At 42.6% G+C, this 17,500-nt stretch overlaps 1 protein-coding gene across 6 annotated transcripts in view; it reads right to left on the bottom strand.

Annotated features, from left to right (window-relative positions):
- Nucleotides 1–17,500, bottom strand: part of LOC128696505 (glutamate receptor ionotropic, kainate 2-like) — a 520,103-nt gene that overhangs the window by 47,409 nt on the left and 455,194 nt on the right. For all 6 annotated transcript variants that reach the window (XM_070094680.1, XM_070094682.1, XM_070094681.1 and 3 more), the window contains 4 exons: nucleotides 15,031–15,183; nucleotides 9,465–9,569; nucleotides 3,150–3,263; nucleotides 1,406–1,612 (listed from right to left, as the gene is read on the bottom strand). In XM_070094680.1, the coding sequence (XP_069950781.1) occupies nucleotides 1,406–1,612; nucleotides 3,150–3,263; nucleotides 9,465–9,569; nucleotides 15,031–15,183 (579 nt within the window). The remainder of the gene's footprint in view (nucleotides 1–1,405; nucleotides 1,613–3,149; nucleotides 3,264–9,464; nucleotides 9,570–15,030; nucleotides 15,184–17,500) is intronic.

Below are 17,500 nucleotides of genomic sequence, written 5' to 3'. Positions count from 1 at the left end.
ACCTGTGGCCCTAGTGAAGGTAAGTAACCTGTGGCCCTAGTGAAGGTAAGTAACCTGTGGCCCTAGTGAAGGTAATTAACCTGTGGCCCTAGTGAAGGTAATTAACCTGTGGCCCTAGTGAAGGTAATTAACCTGTGGCCCTAGTGAAGGTAAGTAACCTGTGGCCCTAGTGAAGGTAATTAACCTGTGGCCCTAGTGAAGGTAAGTAACCTGTGGCCCTAGTGAAGGTAATTAACCTGTGGCCCTAGTGAAGGTAATTAACCTGTGGCCCTAGTGAAGGTAATTAACCTGTGGCCCTAGTGAAGGTAAGTAACCTGTGGCCCTAGTGAAGGTAATTAACCTGTGGCCCTAGTGAAGGTAATTAACCTGTGGCCCTAGTGAAGGTAATTAACCTGTGGCCCTAGTGAAGGTAATTAACCTGTGGCCCTAGTGAAGGTAAGTAACCTGTGGCCCTAGTGAAGGTAATTAACCTGTGGCCCTAGTGAAGGTAAGTAACCTGTGGCCCTAGTGAAGGTAATTAACCTGTGGCCCTAGTGAAGGTAATTAACCTGTGGCCCTAGTGAAGGTAATTAACCTGTGGCCCTAGTGAAGGTAATTAACCTGTGGCCCTAGTGAAGGTAATTAACCTGTGGCCCTAGTGAAGGTAATTAACCTGTGGCCCTAGTGAAGGTAATTAACCTGTGGCCCTAGTGAAGGTAATTAACCTGTGGCCCTAGTGAAGGTAATTAACCTGTGGCCCTAGTGAAGGTAAGTAACCTGTGGCCCTAGTGAAGGTAAGTAACCTGTGGCCCTAGTGAAGGTAATTAACCTGTGGCCCTAGTGAAGGTAAGTAACCTGTGGCCCTAGTGAAGGTAAGTAACCTGTGGCCCTAGTGAAGGTAATTAACCTGTGGCCCTAGTGAAGGTAAGTAACCTGTGGCCCTAGTGAAGGTAAGTAACCTGTGGCCCTAGTGAAGGTAATTAACCTGTGGCCCTAGTGAAGGTAATTAACCTGTGGCCCTAGTGAAGGTAATTAACCTGTGGCTCTAGTGAAGGTAATTAACCTGTGGCTCTAGTGAAGGTAATTAACCTGTGGCTCTAGTGAAGGTAATTAACCTGTGGCTCTAGTGAAGGTAATTAACCTGATCTATATTTGCTATAATTTGGTCAATGGGTTGAGTTAGAGTTTGATAATGAGTGTGTTAGACAAACACAGTTATTGCTCTAACCTTGTAAGAATGTCGTGTATCCCAGGGTGGCTGCACAATGCGGATGTATTAAATTATGGTTAACAAATTTTGGTAATACCTTCGTGTTGCAGATTACCTTAGTTTCAATGTAGCAGTATAACAGACTTGCAAGTTTAGTCTCTGTCTAGTGTTGTACCTTCTTCCTTCCCACTCTCCTCTCCTCTTCCAGAGACCCACCTGTTCCAGCAGCTCCTTGATCATGCCGTTCCACTCGCCAGAGACTTTATCCTTGCTGCCATAGCTGTTATCTGGTACCGACACCAGAGTGTAGTTGAATTTGAGTATGCTGGCAATCTCGTTGAGCAGGTCGATGCAGAAGCCCTCGAAGCGGTCGTTACCGGTCAGCTGCTTAGAGCTCTCCTTCAGCATGATGTACGGGTCGTTCTGACAAGACGTAACAGCAAGTATGTAAAGTTCAATCTAATGGGTGCAACAATTAACAACTAATCCACAATTTATAAAAAAAAAACAGGATAACAGTTCTGTTCGTTCTGGACTAACAAATTGATGGTTCTTCAGCGCTTCCCCATGAATATAATAGTTGTTGATAATAGTCCAGGATGAACATAAACATCGCCCAGCTTTTATTTCCAGTTTGTTAGGACACAAGTGCGACTACTGCGACCATTAATGTGGCCACAAAAATATGTAGCGTTAGTTGCCACAATAAAATGTCGCATTAGCTGCACTTGTCTCCTTTTACCTAACATAATGTTGGTAATTTTACCAACATTATTACTATTTCCAGTTTGTGTGTTAGCTCAGGTAGAATTATATGAAGATGGAAGAAATGCATGACCACGAACTTCTTACCCACTGGACGGAAGGAGAGGACGCTACCCCTGGCACATGGCCACGAACTTCCTACCCACTGGACGGAAGGAGAGGACGCTACCCCTGGCACATGGCCACGAACTTCCTACCCACTGGACGGAAGGAGAGGACGCTACCCCTGGCACTCAAAGCATAAAAAAAAAAAATCCTAACCGAAAACTTACAACGAGTCTACTGGAGGCTGACAAAACTTTCACTTATTTTTTCTTATCATGTGCCGGATCACCTTTGCTCATATGTCGCTAACGTTACCAGACACCCAAGAGACACTTGTGTAATATGTTATGTTTAGATGCATTGCAAGTTCTGTGTTACAATTCACTTAATATCCGTGTCACAAGAGCACAAGAACACTGTGCTCGCTCACCTCTGTTATGGCAGAAGTTCACGCTCTCAGTTCTTACCTCTTTATACATTCATAATAAACAACTAATAATTGAAAAAATGCAATAATAAAAGTGAGTAACAGTAAATACGAAAAGAATTTGCAAGAAGGGGATCAAAGCAAGGACAACTATCTTAGGAAACAAAAGAAGGGGATCAAAGCAAGGACAACTATCTTAAGAAACAAAAGAAGGGGATCAAAGCAAGGACAACTATCTTAAGAAACAAAAGAAGGGGATCAAAGCAAGGACAGCTGTCTTAAGAAACAAAAGAAGGGGATCAAAGCAAAGACAACCACCTTAAGAAACAAAAGGAGGGGGATCGAAGCAAAGATAACCATCTTAAAAAACAAAAGAATGATATCAAAGTAAAGACAACCATCATATGAAACAAAAGGAGGGGGATCGAAGCCAAGACAACCATCTTAAAAAAACAAACTAAGGGGATCAAAACAAAGAATTATCTTATAAAACAAAAGAGCAATTAAAATAATAAATAACCTAGGAGAAAAACAACAATATAATGGGATAACTCACGCATAGCAAAATGAACGAATGAAGATGAAAATTATTGCAAGCAAGCAGAAGGCAGGGCGGAGAAATGTATAGGAGAGAGGACGGCAATGCAACGGAAGTGAAGGAAAGAAAAATAAATGTGAGAAGAATGATGGAGAGAGCAAAAGGCAAGTGAGAGAATAACTCACGTAAGCGAAGGAGACAATGAGAGTCTTGTTCTGGAGACCATCAACAATCCTCTTGAAGGTGTCCTGGTAGGTGCGTGTGTAGTTGGCGCCAGTCTTCCTGTTCCAGGTGCCCACCTGTCACACACAACACCAGTCAATACTTGTCAACACTGCTAAACACTACACCGCACAAATAGCCAGCACATAGGAGAGAGAGAAGCTGATCACGACGTTTCGGCACGACTTGGACCATTTATAAGTGTAACTTGTAAATGGCCCAAGTCGGACCGAAACGTTGTGATCAGCTTGTCTCTCCTATGTGTGAGTTATTTTTGTATTGTTCCAGTCATGGTATTGTGCCTTTTTGTTCTTCACCGCTAAACACCTGTGGTGAATGTATGCCTTTTCCTCCTCGTCCGACCCATGGTGGAAGAAAGACTGAACTTCCACCGCTCCTTGCACTGAATGACCCACAGAACTTCATGAAATACTATCTTCCTCTGCGCCAGGCTGTAAGGGCCGGGCAGGAAGGGGGTGAATGACTGCAAGATGTTGTTACTACTAAACTAAACTAAGACTAGGCAATAAGCATCTCTGGCAGTACAGTTTGTATGGAGATGTTAAAAACATTAAATGTAAAGTGTGTGGACAGACAGGGCCATACACTGGAACATTATGTCTAAACGACCAACCTTTTAGAGACACCTCTATACAAATCTTACAGGATATGACAAAAACATCTCATTGTTAATGATAATATATTTGAAATCTCGAGGTTGTATCCACATTTGCAATGATTAGATCAACAAACTGTCTTTGTAGAGATTGCAGCCCAGTTATGACCAATGATTTTTTTTATTTTAGTGGTAATAAGAAATCCATTTGTTGAGATTGTATTCCTTACTTTACTGTGTAAACATTTATATGAAGTATTTATAAAATACAAAATGATTAATATTTCTTCTCAGTGATGTAACAATGCCCAGCAGCGTCTGACTCTGTAATGTTGCTGCTTTGCACTAACACTCAGGATGAGCTGCGGATGCACACTAACCTAGCCGCTCAGGTGACACAGCTAAAGAGTGGAGGAAGAGAGCGAATTTCAGTTTTCTCCTGGAGAGTAGCGAGAGACTGAGGAGGAGGAGGTTATCACGCACCACAGTAGTAGAGGTTAAGTATAAGGCTGCTTTGAGGCACAAGTCAGAGCATTCAACATCATGGTAGGAACAGCTGAAAGCCTGACATCAATACATATACTTGTCACAGTTATATCTAGCGTGTGTACTCACCTAATTGTGGTTGTAGGGGCCGAGTCATAGCTCCTGGCCCCTGTGTGTGTGTGTGTGTGTGTGTGTGTGTGTGTGTGTGTGTGTGTGTGTGTGTGTGTGTGTGTGTGTGTGTGTACTCACCTATTTGTACTCACCTATTTGTGGTTGCAGGGATCGAGTCGTAGCTCTTGGCCCTGCCTCCTCGCTGGTCGTTACTAGGTCTACTCTCTCCTTTCTCCAAGAGCTGTACTCACCTAGTTGTTTGTTTGTTTGTGTGTGTGTTTGAACTCACCTATTTGTGGTTGCAGGGGTCGAATCACAATGTGTGTGTGCGCGCGCGCGTGTGTATGTGTGTGTATGTGTGTATGTATGTATGTGTGTGTGTGTGTGTGTGTGTGTGTGTGTGTGTGTTACATGCACATTACATTACTTACATAATATGAAGAAAAGCACAAAACTCACAAACCTACCAAACTACCAATTACTACTTAACTACCAATTAGAAAATACTGTATTACTACCTCGTATGTAACTATCATTACTTGAATAAAACAACATAATGCCTAACTACCTTTATTTACACTCAAATTACTAGCTTCTACATCTATCACTTTACCACTGATACTACATAACTACCACTAAGTACCAATAACACCCACTAGCTGTATCACATATCAACCACTAGTACCACATTATCACTAGTACCGCATAATTACCATTATGTACCATTAGAACTACCACTAGTAGTATCACATATCTACCACTAGCACCACATAACACTACGAGTACTACATAACTACTAGCACCACATAACTACCACTAGTACCCCATAACTACTAATAAGTACAACAACCACTAAACCAGCTACCATTACAAATCAAACTACCACCTTAGTGCCAACTACCCTCCACTTCCCCCTCACTACCGTTCCGTCTCAGCACAAGCCAACAAGCCACGAACTACCACAATCCACTCATCGCGTAACTACCATCACCACACACAGCAAAGCCCCATGGTACCTAACTTCCACTGACTATGAACACCCCACTACACGAAAAAAAATCAGGCAAGAAAAAGTTAACAAAGTTTGAAAAGAAAAATAAGGGTATTGCTTACTGTGTTGACGTGGTTACTCTGAGGGTGGCAGAGGGAGCGGGAGTTAGGCTCTACCATGACCCACCACTGACCTATGTTGACCTTATTTCATGTTTTATTCAGTTAATAGACTAGGAAAGGGATGGATGAGGGAGGTAAAGAGTGAAGAGAAGGAAGTATTAGATATGGAGAAATATGCAATAACTGCAAGAAGAAGAGCGTGAGGTTATTCTTACAGTCTCCAGCCCAAGTACTGATTCAACCACAGATTCCATTAAAGATTCAATAGCATCATACGTCAGTTGCAATCACTGAACGAAATGATCCCCAACCCAGACACAGTAAAACAAGGCCATCAGAAAAATCAATGAGTCGATGAGTCAATACAACTACAAGGGAATGTCATGCTCTCTTGAATGTAGTAGTATATTATTCCAAGACGTACACATACTTTCACTTTAAAATATATAATGATTCGATAAATGAGAGAGAATGCGTCGTAGATGCAAACTGCCTGGTACTCCATATGTAGGGAACAAGACATATAAGGCAACATGATGTTTAACCGCACATGGACCTTGCAACAGTACAGGCAGTAATGTTTTTTAATGCCAGGGCAGAGAAAAGATCAGCAAGAAATGGACTTTGTCACCACCTAAGAATCATCGTGGACTGGAAACAAAGCCAGTGGAGGCCTCACCAGTCACAGATATTAAATTCAACCAAAAAGTCCCCAGCACAGCGACACACACAACATTCAGGGTCTTAAATTGAGTAACAACAATAAAATACCGTTCATCCAGGGCCTCCTCGCCGAGTGAGAAGCAGTGTTTGCAGACTTTACTCAGACTCACGTAAAAGGCTACTTTGACAACGAAATATAGATCCCTGGAATAAAACGGGAAAAAACACTGAAGACAAGGGAGGGTTGGTGTAAGTACTTTGAAGAGTCGCTCGTGTACACTGAGTTATTTGACACAAGGAATGAAGCAGTCGAATACACAAATAACCCGCACATAAAAGACAGAAGCTTACGACGACGTTTCGGTCCGTCTTGGTCCATTGACAAAGTCACACTGTGACTTTGTCAATGGTCCAAGTCGGACCGAAACGTCGTCGTAAGCTTCTGTCTTTTATGTGCGGGTTATTTGTGTATCGTTCCAGTCACGGTATTGTGCCTTTTTGTTATTTATTTATTTAAGCAGTCGAAGCTATAGTGATTAAAATTGAAAATCAACTATCGAAAATTGAGTACCGTCTTGATCTATCAAACCCAGCCGCAAGCATACTATTGCTTGGAGACTTCACTTTAAGACACCTGAAGTGGAAAAATGTATCAGACTGTAATAGCAAAGAGAATCTCAGGAACTAGTTTGCATGATCAACAGTCTCACTCAACTGAACTACTAAGGTTACAATCAATTTGTCTTATGCCACCACATATCAGAACTGACCAAATTACAAAAATACTCTAGACTTTGTATTCACAAATGAAGACGTGGTATGGAGTGTTACATTGTGGAAGACAAACTCTGACAACCTGACAGAAGTTCAGACATGTGTACCCACTGATCATAATCAAAACACATTCAACTATGAGTGTATGTTCAACAAATTTAACAAGATCATCAAATGAGATAATATGCTGGGTAAAACAGTTTGATAAATAATAACCAATAGCAGTATTCAAACAGCTGGCAGACTCGTACATAACAGCCCTCAGTAACTCCAGCACAGCTGCTATGTAAATTTACCATGACCCTTTCCTCCTTAGACACAAAAATGCACAGCGGCACTGCTTGAGTGTATTGACAGCTGATAAATGGTATAGTGATACTGACAAGAAGTGGGAAAGACACTTGTATACAGTTCAGGACATTTATTACAGGAAGAGTTTCTCCACGAGGGTCCGGGTTCGATTCCCGGCAAGGGTTGAAACATTGGGCGTGTTTCCTTACACCTGTTGTCTATGTTCACCCATCAATAAAAAATGAGTACCTGGGTGTTAGTCGACTGGTGTGGGTCGCATCCCGGGACAAAACTGGCCTAATTTGCCCGAAATGCGCTGCATAACAAGCGGCTTTCTATATAGTAGTATGTCATTGATGTCAGCTAGTCCTGTATACCTTGTACCTGTACTTGTAGAAATATTGATATATAATTATTATTATTATTATTATTATTATTACTGTTATTATGTACGAGTCGGCCAGCCCCTTGACCTACCCTTGTTCAGCACTGAACTGAGAATTTTAGGACTCACTTGACATGGGTTTAATCCCCACCGGTTCCGTTTTATTTTTGACCTGCCTGCTGCCCTGAAGCAAGAGGAAGCGAAGGTGCTCTAGACATGTGCAGACTTGTTTATGACATCATACGTGTCAATCCTCAGTGACTAATACTCAACCGTACTTACTAACGGTCACTTACTGACTTACCACTACTGGAACGATATCGTTCTAGACCATGGAGCTGAACTCTTCTCCAGGCTGAGGGACTGACTACCTCACATACTATTTCTCTAAGAATGATGGACTGATTACATCATCTTCGTTTCACTACTACACCTGCTGCCTCTGTATTTGACTGAAGAAGTGTACTTTGTAGGCGAAACCTTCTACCAATAAAGATACTCAACTGTTACACATGTGTCTTCATTATCAAATTGTCGGTATTTTATACCAATTTCAACAAGGTTAACTGCAACATGTACACCACCAGTCAAGGAAAATGCTGCTCATAATACAGGAATTAAGGTAAATTGTGTCTATATGATGAGGGACATACACACCTTCCTGTGTACATAATCCTGTGCCGTATGTGTTAGACTTGCCCAGGCATCTCTTCCCTGCCTGGGGAAGCTATGTACTCCTGGCTACAACATTCACGTGTATGTCTGATTCAGTGTCAACATTCATACAGGCCACTGAGAAGAATGTACCACTGAGGAACCAAGTGAAGGGGTAACTACATCAAGAAGGAGGAACAGAAGTAAAGGAAGAGACGAGAGAGAATACAGAGTTTTATCATGATGACTCGGAGAGAGTCATGTATTCCTCGTCGGGTCCTCCTACTGTATCGTTCCTTGCCAATGCCTATTATTCCATAACAATGTCTATCAATCCCGTTTGTGCCTGTTATACCCTGCCGAAGTCTAGCGCCCCAGATAAAACAACCAGCCTGGTGCACAACACTCATAATATCCTCCCCACAAGAATGAACTCATCAAAACTGATGATTTGAAGTGAGAGCAATAAGAGCACAGACTTCAGCTGATCAAAAATCACTAATCAGATGATCTGTGTGAATTATAAAGCCGAGAACCACACACTAAGTGATTTTCTCTGGATTTACAGGTACTGATGTAGTACCCTTGAGGTGGATTTACAAGTACTGATGTAGTCCCTTTGAGGTGGATTTACAGGTACTTATGTAATCCCAATGAGGTGGATTTACAGGTACTGATGTAGTCCCCTTGAGGTGGATTTACACGTACTGATGTAGTCCCCTTGTAGTGCATTTATAGGTACTGACGTAGTACCCTTGAGGTGGATTTATAGGTACTGATGTAGTACCCTTGAGGTGGATTTATAGGAACTGACGTAGTACCCTTAAGATGGATTTATAGGTACTGATGTAGTACCCTTGAGGTGGATTTGTAGGAATTGACGTAGTACCCTTGAGGTGGATTTACAGGACAGTAACAAGCACATTCTTCCCACCACTGAACTAGGCGGTTAATCCCAGCAACCACAACCACAACTCCGAGTCGAGGAGGAGGAGGAAGCAAAGGAGTGAGAGAGAGAGAGAGAGAGAGAGAGAGAGAGAGAGAGAGAGAGAGAGAGAGAGAGAGAGAGAGAGAGAGAGAGAGAGAGAAGTAGGGAAGGAATAAGACAGAGGGAGATTAAGGAAGTATGAGAGGGCGAGAAGGAAATAGTAGAGTCCAGGAATAAGTGAAGGAGGGAACACCTACCTTGGTGAGGTTCTCCATGCCCAGCTCAACGATGTCCAGAGTGAAGTCAGTCCTGAAGCCCAGAGCATCGAACTCTATGTGACCAGTCAGTCCCTGTAGCTGCACCTGTGTGGCAACACTAATTAATGCCTCTCACCTGTGTAGCAACACTAATTAATGCCTCTCACCTGTGTGAAAACACTAATACCTCTCACCTGTGTGACAACACTAATTAATACCTCTCACCTGTGTGGCAACACTAATTAATACCTCTCACCTGTGTGGCAACACTAATTAATACCTCTCACCTGTGTGGCAACACTAATTAATACCTCTCACCTGTGTGGCAACACTAATTAATACCTCTCACCTGTGTGGCAACACTAATTAATACCTCTCACCTATGTAGCAACACTAATTAATGCCTCTTACCTGTGTGACAACACTAATACCTCTTACCTGTGTGAAAACACTAATTAATACCTCTCACCTGTGTGACAACACTAATTAATACCTCTCACCTGTGTGAAAACACTAATTAATACCTCTCACCTGTGTGACAACACTAATACCTCTCACCTGTGTGACAACACTAATTAATACCTCTCACCTGTGTGAAAACACTAATTAATGCCTCTCACCTGTGTGACAACACTAATACCTCTCACCTGTGTGACAACACTAATACCTCTCACCTGTGTGACAACACTAATTAATGCCTCTCACCTGTGTGACAACACTAATTAATACCTCTCACCTGTGTGACAACACTAATTAATACCTCTCACCTGTGTGACAACACTAATTAATGCCTCTCACCTGTGTGACAACACTAATTAATGCCTCTCACCTGTGTGACAACACTAATTAATACCTCTCACCTGTGTGACAACACTAATACCTCTCACCTGTGTGACAACACTAATTAATGCCTCTCACCTGTGTGACAACACTAATTAATGCCTCTCACCTGTGTGACAACACTAATTAATACCTCTCACCTGTGTGACAACACTAATACCTCACCTGTGTGACAACACTAATACCTCACCTGTGTGACACCACTAATTAATACCTCTCACCTGTGTGACAACACTAATTAATACCTCTCACCTGTGTGACAACACTAAATACCTCTCACCTGTGTGACAACACTAATTAATACCTCTCACCTGTGTGACAACACTAATACCTCTCACCTGTGTGACAACACTAATTAATACCTAACAACACTAATACCTCTCACCTACAACACTAATTAATACCTCTCACCTGTGTGACAACACTAATTAATACCTCTCACCTGTGTGACAACACTAAATACCTCTCACCTGTGTGACAACACTAATTAATACCTCTCACCTGTGTGACAACACTAATACCTCTCACCTGTGTGACAACACTAATTAATACCTCTCACCTGTGTGACAACACTAATTAATACCTCTCACCTGTATGACAACACTAATTAATACCTCACCTCTGTGGCAATAATTATTACCTTTCACCTGTGTGGCAACGCTAATTAATATCTCTCACCTGTGGGACAATAATTAATACTTCTCAACTCTGTGGCAACACTAATACCTCTCACCTGTGTGACAACACTAATACCTCTCACCTGTGTGACAACACTAATACCTCTCACCTGTGTGACAACACTAATACCTCTCACCTGTGTGACAACACTAATACCTCTCACCTGTGTGACAACACTAATACCTCTCACCTGTGTGACAACACTAATACCTCTCACCTGTGTGGCAACACTAATTAATACCTCTCACCTGTGTGGCAACACTAATTAATACCTCTCACCTGTGTAGCAACACTAATTAATGCCTCTTACCTGTGTGACAACACTAATACCTCTTACCTGTGTGAAAACACTAATACCTCTCACCTGTGTGACAACACTAATTAATACCTCTCACCTGTGTGAAAACACTAATTAATACCTCTCACCTGTGTGACAACACTAATACCTCTCACCTGTGTGACAACACTAATTAATACCTCTCACCTGTGTGAAAACACTAATTAATGCCTCTCACCTGTGTGACAACACTAATACCTCTCACCTGTGTGACAACACTAATACCTCTCACCTGTGTGACAACACTAATTAATGCCTCTCACCTGTGTGACAACACTAATTAATGCCTCTCACCTGTGTGACAACACTAATTAATACCTCTCACCTGTGTGACAACACTAATTAATACCTCTCACCTGTGTGACAACACTAATTAATGCCTCTCACCTGTGTGACAACACTAATTAATACCTCTCACCTGTGTGACAACACTAATTAATGCCTCTCACCTGTGTGACAACACTAATTAATGCCTCTCACCTGTGTGACAACACTAATTAATGCCTCTCACCTGTGTGACAACACTAATTAATACCTCTCACCTGTGTGACAACACTAATACCTCACCTGTGTGACAACACTAATACCTCACCTGTGTGACACCACTAATTAATACCTCTCACCTGTGTGACAACACTAATTAATACCTCTCACCTGTGTGACAACACTAATTAATACCTCTCACCTGTGTGACAACACTAATTAATACCTCTCACCTGTGTGACAACACTAATTAATACCTCTCACCTGTGTGACAACACTAATTAATACCTCTCACCTGTGTGACAACACTAATTAATACCTCTCACCTGTGTGACAACACTAATTAATACCTCTCACCTGTGTGACAACACTAATACCTCTCACCTGTGTGACAACACTAATTAATACCTCTCACCTGTGTGACAACACTAATTAATACCTCACCTCTGTGGCAATAATTATTACCTTTCACCTGTGTGGCAACGCTAATTAATATCTCTCACCTGTGGGACAATAATTAATACTTCTCAACTCTGTGGCAACACTAATACCTCTCACCTGTGTGACAACACTAATACCTCTCACCTGTGTGACAACACTAATACCTCTCACCTGTGTGACAACACTAATACCTCTCACCTGTGTGACAACACTAATACCTCTCACCTGTGTGACAACACTAATACCTCTCACCTGTGTGACAACACTAATACCTCACACCTGTGTGACAACACTAATACCTCACACCTGTGTGACAACACTAATACCTCTCACCTGTGTGACAACACTAATACCTCTCACCTGTGTGACAACACTAATACCTCTCACCTGTGTGACAACACTAATACCTCTCACCTGTGTGACAACACTAATACCTCTCACCTGTGTGACAACACTAATACCTCTCACCTGTGTGACAACACTAATACCTCTCACCTGTGTGACAACACTAATACCGCTCAAATGTGTGTCAATTAATACCTCTCACCTGTGTGGCAATAATTAATACCTCTCACCTGTGTGGCAATAATTAATACCTCTCACCTGTGTGGCAATAATTAATACCTCTCACCTGTGTAGCAATAATTAATACCTCTCACCTGTGTGGCAATAATTAATACCTCTCACCTGTGCGGCAATAATTAATACCTCTCACCTGTGTAGCAATAATTAATACCTCTCACCTGTGCGGCAATAATTAATACCTCTCACCTGTGTGGCAATAATTAATACCTCTCACCTGTGTAGCGATAATTAATACCTCTCACCTGTGGCAATAATTAATACCTCTCACCTGTGTAGCAATAATTAATACCTCTCACCTGTGCGGCAATAATTAATACCTCTCACCTGTGTGACAATTAATACTTCTCACCTGTGTAGCAATAATTAATACCTCTCACCTGTGTGGCAATAATTAATATCTCTCACCTGTGGGGCAATAATTAATACCTCTCACCTGTGTAGCAATAATTAATACCTCTCACCTGTGTGGCAATAATTAATACCTCTCACCTGTGTGGCAATAATTAATACCTCTCACCTGTGTGGCAATAATTAATACCTCTCACCTGTGTGGCAATAATTAATACCTCTCGCCTGTGTGGCAATAATTAATACCTCTCACCTGTGTGGCAATTAATACCTCTCGCCTGTGTAACAATAATTAATACCTCTCACCTGTGTGACAATAATTAATACCTCTCACCTGTGTTGCAATAATTAATACCTCTCACCTGTGTAACAATAATTAATACCTCTCACCTGTGTAGCAATAATTAATACCTCTCACCTGTGTTGCAATAATTAATACCTCTCACCTGTGTAACAATAATTAATACCTCTCACCTGTGTAGCAATAATTAATACCTCTCACCTGTGCGGCAATAATTAATACCTCTCACCTGTGTGACAATTAATACCTCTCACCTGTGTAGCAATAATTAATACCTCTCACCTGTGTGGCAATAATTAATATCTCTCACCTGTGGGGCAATAATTAATACCTCTCACCTGTGTAGCAATAATTAATACCTCTCACCTGTGTGGCAATAATTAATACCTCTCACCTGTGTGGCAATAATTAATACCTCTCAGCTGTGTGGCAATAATTAATACCTCTCACCTGTGTGGCAATAATTAATACCTCTCACCTGTGTGGCAATAATTAATACCTCTCACCTGTGTGGCAATAATTAATACCTCTCGCCTGTGTAACAATAATTAATACCTCTCACCTGTGACAATAACTAATACCTCTCACCTGTGTAGCAATAACTAATACCTCTCACCTGTGTTGCAATAATTAATACCTCTCACCTGTGTAACAATAATTAATACCTCTCACCTGTGTAGCAATAATTAATACCTCTCACCTCACTCTTACTCCCTTACACCGTCCCTCATCACACCCTTTCTCACTCCCTCACTCACACTCTCACTCACACTCTCACTCACACTCTCACTCACACTCTCACTCGCACCCTCACTCGCACCCTCACTCGCACCCTCACTCGCACCCTCACTTGCACCCTCACTTGCACCCTCACTTGCACCCTCACTTGCACCCTCACTTGCACCCTCACTTGCACCCTCACTTGCACCCTCACTTGCACCCTCACTTGCACCCTCACTTGCACCCTCACTTGCACCCTCACTTGCACCCTCACTTGCACCCTCACTTGCACCCTCACTTGCACCCTCACTTGCACCCTCACTTGCACCCTCACTTGCACCCTCACTTGCACCCTCACTTGCACCCTCACTTGCACCCTCACTTGCACCCTCACTTGCACCCTCACTTGCACCCTCACTTGCACCCTCACTTGCACCCTCACTTGCACCCTCACTTGCACCCTCACTTGCACCCTCACTTGCACCCTCACTTGCACCCTCACTTGCACCCTCACTTGCACCCTCACTTGCACCCTCACTTGCACCCTCACTTGCACCCTCACTTGCACCCTCACTTGCACCCTCACTTGCACCCTCACTTGCACCCTCACTTGCACCCTCACTTGCACCCTCACTTGCACCCTCACTTGCACCCTCACTTGCACCCTCACTTGCACCCTCACTCACACCCTCACTCACACCCTCACTCACACCCTCACTCACACCCTCACTCACACCCTCACTCACACCCTCACTCACACCCTCACTCACACCCTCACTCACACCCTCACTCACACCCTCACTGACTCACTGGTAGGGTTAGTCAGTACTTACCAGCTTCATGTAGTTAATAAGTGAGTTACCATGGTCCCAGGAGACTTCGCCCTCACACACTAGTGATGTCAGCTGAACGTCAGTCGAGTTATCCAGCGCCTGGATGGCCAGCACGAACAACTTCACAGCGTCGTACATCAGCGCTGTTTCTGTCTGTCTTAGTTACCACCACCACCAGTAGTACCAGTAGTGCCCAGCAGTGCCACCAGTAGTACCACCACCAGTAGTACCACCACCACCAGTAGTACCAGTAGTACCACCAGTAGTGTTCATGAGTGCCACCAGTAGTACCATCACCAGTAGTACCAGCACCACCACCACCAGTAGTACCAGTAGTGCCACCAGTAGTACCAGTAGTGCCACCAGTAGTATCAGTAGTGCCACCAGTAGTACCAGTAGTGCCCAGCAGTGCCACCAGTACCACAACCAGTAGTATCAGCACCACCACCAGTAGTACCAGTAGTGCCCAGTAGTGCCACCAGTAGTATCAGCACCACCACCAGTAGTACCAGTAGTGCACAGTAGTGCCACCAGTAGTACCAGTAGTACCCAGCAGTGCCACCAGTAGTATCAGCACCACCACCACCAGTAGTACCAGTAGTGCCCATGAGTGCCACCAGTAGTATCACCAGTAATACCACCACCACCAGTAGTACCAGTAGTGCCCAGTAGTGCCACCAGTAGTACCAGTAGTGCCCAGCAGTGCCACCAGTAGTACCACCAGTAGTATCAGCACCAACAGTAGTACCAGTAGAGTACCCATGAGTGCCACCAGTAGTACCAGCACCACCACCACCAGTAGTACCACCAGTAGTACCAGCAGCAGTACCACAACAACCAGTAGTACCAGTAGTGTCCAGCAGTGCCACCAGTAGTACCACCACCAGTAGTACCAGCACCACCACCAGTAGTACCAGTAGTGCCCAGTAGTGGCACCAGTAGTACCACCACCAGTAGTACCAGCAGCACCACCAGCAGCACCACCAGCAGCACCACCAGGGGCACACAGGAAGGGAGGGAGGGAGGTGGGGGAAGACAGACAGAAGTAAGGAGAAGAAAGAGGTAAAGAGATAGAAGGAAGGGTGAAAAGAAGAAGGCAATAAGGATGATAAACGGAGAAGAGTAAGAAAAAGAGAGAAGAATTGAGGAGGAAAATAAGAAGAAAGGAATTAGGAAAGAGGAGGAGGAGGAAGACAAAAAAACGGAGCAAAGTTAAATAATTATTAGTTAAAATTTCCCAAAAAATGGTAATTATATAAATTATATATATATATATATATATATATATATATATATATATATATATATATATATATATATATATATATATATATATATATATATATATAACTGACCAAATCTATTAAAAAATAAATCAGATTCAAAAATAAAATTCAATAGGTAATTCAAGGGAGTAAAGTGGCATATATATGTAACATTAATAATAAAAATACACATCACAACACAAAATAAAAGATAAAGGAAGTAAAATAAAAAAAGAAAGATAATAAACAGATAACAACCGTTAACAATGGTTAACACTTGTTAATGTGTCATGTTAACATGACGATAACATTAGTTTATGTACCTGTTAATATTTAACGTTCAAATGACTTTAACATCAGTTAATATCTACTACTAACATGTTACACACACACACACACACACACACACACAATGTGTGCCTGCAGCTACATGGGTGTGGAGAGTTATTAAAATTAACGTATGTATGTATGTATTCTTATGTGAATGTATGAATGTCCAGTTATAGAGGTGAGGTGGTATAATATATATATATATATATATATATATATATATATATATATATATATATATATATATATATATATATATATCACACTGGCCGATTCCCACCAAGGCAGGGTGGCCCGAAAAAGAAAAACTTTCACCATCATTCACTCCATCACTGTCTTGCCAGAAGGGTGCTTTACACTACAGTTTTTAAACTGCAACATTAACACCCCTCCTTCAGAGTGCAGGCACTGTACTTCCCATCTCCAGGACTCAAGTCCGGCCTGCCGGTTTCCCTGAATCCCTTCATAAATGTTACTTTGCTCACACTCCAACAGCACGTCAAGTATTAAAAACCATTTGTCTCCATTCACTCCTATCAAACACGCTCAAGCATGCCTGCTGGAAGTCCACGCCCCTCGCACACAAAACCTCCTTTACCCCCTCCCTCCAACCTTTCCTAGGCCGACCCCTACCCCGCCTTCCTTCCACTACAGACTGATACACTCTTGAAGTTATTCTGTTTCGCTCCATTCTCTCCACATGTCCGAACCACCTCAACAACCCTTCCTCAGCCCTCTGGACAACAGTTTTGGTAATCCCGCACCTCCTCCTAACTTCCAAACTACGAATTCTCTGCATTATATTCACACCACACATTGCTCTCAGACATGACATCTCCACTGCCTCCAGCCTTCTCCTCGCTGCAACATTCATC

The sequence above is a fragment of the Cherax quadricarinatus genome, chromosome 47 (genome assembly GCF_038502225.1).
Source record: "Cherax quadricarinatus isolate ZL_2023a chromosome 47, ASM3850222v1, whole genome shotgun sequence".
Taxonomy (NCBI): domain Eukaryota; kingdom Metazoa; phylum Arthropoda; class Malacostraca; order Decapoda; family Parastacidae; genus Cherax; species Cherax quadricarinatus.
The sequence above is the reverse complement of the archived record's forward strand: the minus strand, read 5'-3'. Positions and strand labels throughout refer to the sequence as shown.